At 36.5% G+C, this 6197-nt stretch overlaps 1 protein-coding gene across 8 annotated transcripts; it reads right to left on the bottom strand.

The window, feature by feature from the left end:
- Positions 1-1481: 1481 nt before the first annotated feature.
- Positions 1482-5131, bottom strand: RGS1 (REGULATOR OF G-PROTEIN SIGNALING 1). 8 transcript variants are annotated; one of them, XM_086669133.1, is made up of 11 exons: positions 4770-5131; positions 3934-4054; positions 3758-3821; positions 3577-3661; positions 3368-3441; positions 3060-3251; positions 2863-2951; positions 2506-2741; positions 2303-2427; positions 2066-2187; positions 1482-1965 (listed from the first exon to the last, which is right to left on the bottom strand). In XM_086669133.1, the coding sequence occupies exons 1-11, from the start codon at positions 4844-4846 to the stop codon at positions 1759-1761; spliced, it is 1392 nt and encodes a 463-aa protein (XP_086525259.1). In that variant the 5' UTR covers positions 4847-5131; the 3' UTR covers positions 1482-1758. The 8 variants fall into 8 exon arrangements, with proteins under 8 accessions (XP_086525259.1, XP_086525263.1, XP_086525260.1 ...); XM_086669137.1 differs by having other exon boundaries at positions 3060-3115; positions 4770-5005; XM_086669134.1 differs by having other exon boundaries at positions 3934-4014; positions 4770-5005.
- Positions 5132-6197: the final 1066 nt, after the last annotated feature.

Raw genomic sequence — 6197 nt, 5'->3', positions numbered from 1 at the left:
TAAGCACTACATGATGCAAATTTAGCAATAAGTACTAAGCACATTTTGCTTTAGTTGCCTCTCCTTAACTAAGGAATCCTCGATACCTTCTCTTCTCTCCCTTTAAACATTACGATCCATTTCATATATTGCGAATTTTATACCAGTCAGTTCCTCAAATAAAAAGACTCATCAATTCCATGAGGAGGCTACATTGACATCAATATTTACAGACACCATTAAAGATACAAACAACAACATCTATTTTGTCAAAAGAAAATTACACTAAGACCTAATAAGTTAGCACAACATAAAATTACTGATAATCTTCTCATCCTGAAACTTGTTCAAGTACTTTCTGATACCTGAATAATTGTGGTACTTATAGTCAGATCTGTGTCGAGCATATTCAAGTGGTTGGACTGAAGAATCACATTCCCACCATCCCGAAGAACCCTTTAGCAATATGTATGTGATAACCTCCGTCACTCAAGCATCACATGCTAGACCATAATACCCACGTAACACTATCGGCGACATAATGACTACCAACCACATCAGAAGAACTCTCAACCAAAAAAACACATCAGAAGAAGTTTCCCCTCAAACTGCAAATGAGAAATAACAAATTAGATTTCAATACAAATTGTATATAATATCATCAATATTTGAAACCTAGAGCAAAGCATATAAGAGTACCAGTAAGCATATAAGAAAGAATATAACTTCTGCTGAAACTTGGTAGGCATATAATTTGGTAGACGGATATAATAGTAATTCACATGTTGGTTTATAGGATTTCTCCATCGATCAAATTGAGATTGCAATAGTTAACATTTCCAAACTGGGTGATACAACTTGCAAGAGTTTGTCCATTTTGACATTTTGACAATAAACAAACCATACAAATTATCATCGGAGAACTCATAAAATGAAAGACAATAAGATTTACCAGACGACAAACAAATGAAGTAAAAAATACTAACCTTTCTATGATTGCCCCTGAATTTCTGAACAATGAAACCAAAAAATAAAAGAAAATAATTTCTGTGAGGGAGAAGATATGTCCGGTGACAAAACAGTTACGACCGGGAACTGAGATGTATCCCTTGAGAAGATGTGTCCAGGTGCTCACTTAATAGGAATCCAAGGGTTCATACCTATGCTGATGTGGGTCGGACAATTGAATTGATCCAGGGGTTTGTCCCAGTCAGCACTCATCCACCTGTTTTATTATATAGATTAAATATGTACAACAAAACCAAATTCCATGATACCAAAAACGTGATACCAAAGGAACGAGAGATACGTATAAAGGCAGGTTTGATTACGCCTATTCCTGATCTAAATGGAATGTAACGACAAGAAAGGCATTTTGAATTATTTGAATCAGACACCTTTATTCACCAAGAAAGCAAAAGTTCTTTTGACCGACTCCATTAAAAAACAGATGGAGCGATTTATACCTCAGGAACGAGATGAACTATTATTGTACGAGAAAATTGGAGAAGAGAATATCATCATTTGCAAGTCATATGTATAAATAAAAATGTACATAATTACGGATAGTGAAAACATTTGAAAGCAAAAAAGACCTTCTCTCAAATACATTGTAAACATCTAGCTAGCTGCAGTTTTATCAGGTTGTTGCACTTGCAGGCACAAACCTATCCTTCTTCTGTCAAAAATGGACCAAACTGAGACGTCGGCTAAAGAAATTTCGTCCTTGCCATTATTATTGTCATTGTTGTTGTTATCACCGAGGGTGTGGATGTAAAATCATATATCAGGCCTAAAAACGGATTCTTTCAAGGGTTGTTCTTGGTAAAACGGATCGTCGGTGCCATGGGCCACACTCAGTCTTGGTGAATAATCTGATAATACGATTCGGTCCATGAACTCAACTCCATCTCCTAGTTGATGCTTGCTCAACTCTTCTTTGAATTTGGCAAAAAACATTGACGACCAATAATCTTTCACCAAGTTCTTCATCAATGAATAGCAGAATATTAGTAATTTTGAATGAAAAAGAGTAAAGGGTAATGAGAAACGATCTGATACATTAACGAACAAGTGAGAAACGTACAGTTTTCATCAAATGTATCAACTCGTTTAAAGCGTTATTAAAGAGTCCTGGATGTGTTAGATCAAGAGTGTCACGGATTTCTTGACGGGTTTTGTAAGATATATTCACCTCCATAGCAGCAGCTGTATATTGCAGAATTGCTCAAAAATCGTCGTATTAAAATCATTTGAAAATTAAGTTACAGTTATATAAATATCTCAATATTGAAGTGAATTATAGGAAACCCAAAAAACATACCTGGCACAATGTATTTCTCGATAATGTGGCGGGCCATGTAGACCCTCCTTACTGGGTCATCGATCGGTATCTTGTCAAGCTCACGTACTTCTTCGTAGAAATGTACACTCTCCCCAGCCAAACAACTGCATTTATAAGCAAAAATGAAAAGGAAGAAATAGTGTGCATTGAGAGCGAGCGAGCAAGAGCGAAGGGAGACTAACCTGTCTGCGAAGGCCATGAAAGACTGGCGAAACCTGTTGTTCTCGAGAAGCTTATCCAAAGGTTCATTTGGATCAATATCCAGAGTAGTGCTCTGCACAAGTTGTCCACTGTTTGGTATGCCCAAAGCTTCACCCATTGTCTCAAACTCTTGCCGACTCCGTTTCCTCAAGCTCATTTGTGAAAGTAGAGGTTGCGAAATTGATATCGAGTAAAAAGCAAGTACGAGAATACTCGACTATTAAAGACCATTCAGAGGCACATTAGAAAGTCTGATGTAACAATATATATATATATAAACAAAATAAAACGACAAGTTACTATAAAAGAAGTACAGAGAATAAAAAAGAACGACATACCATTACTACAAGAAAGAATCTGGAGGTAACCTGAAGCCATGCAATATTGTCATGGATTTCATTCAGGATATAAGCAGTGATCCAAACTCCTGAAGAAAACACAAGATCGTAGGAGTTATACGACAGTCTATAATAAACCTAATAGTATATTTCTTCGCATATGACTAACTAGCTGAATACCAGGAAAAGGAACCTACCCACGGAAACGGTGGAGACAAGTATTCCTTGGAGGAGGTCTTTAAATTCATGAAACCTGAAATCGATGTGCCTAAGAGCTCGTGTTATGACAACTATGACACCAATGTAAAAGACATGAAGACCGACAACTGGGATAATCCACTGACTTCGGAAGTGGCACTTTAAATTCAGAGGCTTCTTTATATGAAGAACTACAAGATAAATAGTAGTCACTTTATCGAGAGAGAGAGAGAGAGAGAGAGAGAGAGAGAGAGAGAGCAAGCAATAATGTGATAATATATAATCAAAATGAATACATGATTCTTACATGTTACCGTAGCAACCCATGGCAAGAGAATCAAAGGAAGCAAGATATATGTTTTGATTGGTGCTAACCGCCGCCTAAGAACAATCCGGACACCGAAGATCAATAATGTTTAAGACTATAGTAATCTCGATTAGAACGGAAATATATATAATTTAATACAAGTTTTAGGTACATCAACATCGTTTAGAAAATTAAAAGTTTTTACTTACTTGACAAACAAGTAATACAATTTGAAGGCCTGTACAAAGCGACAACTCATCAACAAGCCAAACCCTAATGGACCTTCCAACCAGCCTAGAAATGCAATTCAACAAGAAACTTAACTCAGCAATGGTGTCAACAAGAAAGGAAATGAAATAAAGTTGTTACAAGAGAATAGAGAAGTAATACCTGCCCAAAAATAGCACGATTGCCACCATCGGTGCCGTTTAAAGTCTAGAAAATTGGAAGTCATCTGCTCGAATCATAACGAATACGACTTGTAACAACCAAATGTGGACTGTCTTCCATGTAAATAAGCGAAAAAAAAAACACCTTGTAATAAACACCCTTTTTGATACTCTTACCACTAAAGACAATAGCAAGTTGAAGCTCGCAAATACTTGAATCCATAAAAGCCAAAAGCCACTACGTTTTGTCTGAGGAAGCTTGTGAACCAAGAATGGTAAAGCCGAACGAGTAAAAAGCCTGAAATACTATTAGTATCAACATTTCCCTTCACACTCTTCATTCAATTTGCTTCACTTCACTCTCTCAAATTAACTCAAAGATCTCATTGATATATCTATATTAACAAGTGGACATACCGGACGCGAAAACCTCAAAGCATCTGAACAGTATAATGATGAGGGAGGGTCTATACGCGCTCCGCCAAATCGCTCTTCGCCTGCCTTCACTCTTAGCACCTTGTCGCCCCCATTCGGACTGGGCCTAATCGCTGTTGGGTTTGAGCAGAAACTCAGGCCAGTCTGAGTTCCCACGAGGAGTGCCAAGAGAGGGCCAGGCCAAGAGCAAAAAGACGGAGCACCTAGCAAGGCACCCTAATGACTAACACAGAACTCAAAATCTTCATCAATTTGAGAAAGAAAAAAAAATGAGCAACAAAAGCATTATTAGTACCTAATTCATGAATAATCAGCTAAACATAGTACCTATTTTGACATGAAATCACTTTAAATCCACTAATCAAAGGGTTCCCAAACACCAAACCTAAAATTCTCAATCACACCCAATAACTTAAAAGCTCATTTCAGTGCTAAGAACAAACCACATAAATTGAGTTCACTAATCACTATCAAAATCAATTTGTTTTCATTGAAAAGTGATAAATACCATCAAAATAGATTAAAATTAGAAGTGGGTATGAAAGCTTTTTGTTCTAGAGAGAGAGAAAGAAACATACAAGATCATGGAAAAAGCAGCTATTGAAATGGCGATGTAATCACTTGGACAACCTCCATTAACAGCACAACCCTCCATTAATTCTCTCTGGGTTTTCTTGTATAATCATAAACAAGAAGAAATTGAAGTTTTTTTTACAAGATTTGAAGTGAAACCCACAATTTTTTATTAGCTCAACTCCTTCAACTACTTACTCAAGAAAAAAAAAAGGAAATTTTCTTCCTCTTGTCAAAGTACGGAAAGTCGCTTGAATTTTGACTATATGTTCCATTCAGTATCTAAGATTGAGAATTACGGGGATGTGAAATTTTGGTGACTCTCTTGTGACGTAGCTGAATTAACCCCAAATTTGATAACACAAAATTGAGCCAAGGGGTCATTTTTAAAAAAAAAATTAAAAAGACTAAGGCCAACGCTTTGAGGAAAGCTAAATAGTTTCCGGGGTGTGAAATTTTAAAGGGAATATGTAGAATTTTAGAAATTTTCCGGGGAAATAAATTTTAAGGGGAAATAAAAAAACACTCCACCTCACCTCACTCTCTCTCCACCTCACCACCTCTCCTCTCTCTCTTCTCCGACAAAGTCGCCGGCCGGAAAATTTTCCGGCCGGCGACCATTAAAAAAAAAAAATTCACTCTCTCTCCCTCTCTAAAAAAAACGTTTTTTCCTTTTTTTTTCTTCTCTCTCTCTAGAACAAATCTAGAGAGAGGATCTGTTGAAGGTACCGAACATGACCTTCAACAGATGCTCTCTCTAGATTTGTTCTAGAGAGAGAGAAAAGAAAAAAAAAAACGTTTTTTAGAGAGAGATAGGAGGGAGAGAGAGTGAAATTTTTTTTTAATGGTCGCCGGCAGGAAAATTTTCCGGCCGGCGACCTGTCGGAGAAGAGAGAGAGTGGTGGGGAGAGAGAAGATGAGGTGGAGAGAGAGAGAGAGCTGAGGTGGAGAAGCTATTTTGCTTTCCCCCTGAATAAAATTGTCAAACAAAATTGACTAATTTTTGACCAAGTCTTCACACCCCGGAAACTATTTTACTTTCCCCAAAGCGCTGGCCTTTATATTTTGTTTGGTTAAAAACTTAAACATTTGTATTTTGTTTGGTTAAAAAATATATTTTGTAGTTTAGATTTTATGATGCAATCAATAATAATTCATACACATGAAATGTCGTAGTTCAAAAAAGAGGTTTATTCTTCAAACTCCTATCGATCTTTATGGTTAAAACCTCTTACTCAAACTTGCTTTATGATGTATCAACTTAAACATCGCAAAAATCTTGGAGTCAACCTTCTTCACATCATCATGTTTGATGCTCTTTTATACTTTTCGCACTAACTGCACAAGTTCCAATTTTGACAAATAAAAAATAGAAAAAAAAAATATCAATTGGAGTTTTGTCAGTGAAGGATTAGTTGTGTACTGTGTATTAC

The sequence above is a fragment of the Eschscholzia californica genome, unplaced genomic scaffold (genome assembly GCF_041429995.1).
Source record: "Eschscholzia californica isolate CP2 unplaced genomic scaffold, dmEscCali1.0.p SCAF_3, whole genome shotgun sequence".
Lineage (NCBI taxonomy): Eukaryota > Viridiplantae > Streptophyta > Magnoliopsida > Ranunculales > Papaveraceae > Eschscholzia > Eschscholzia californica.
This window is presented reverse-complemented; position numbering and strand designations above follow the sequence as displayed.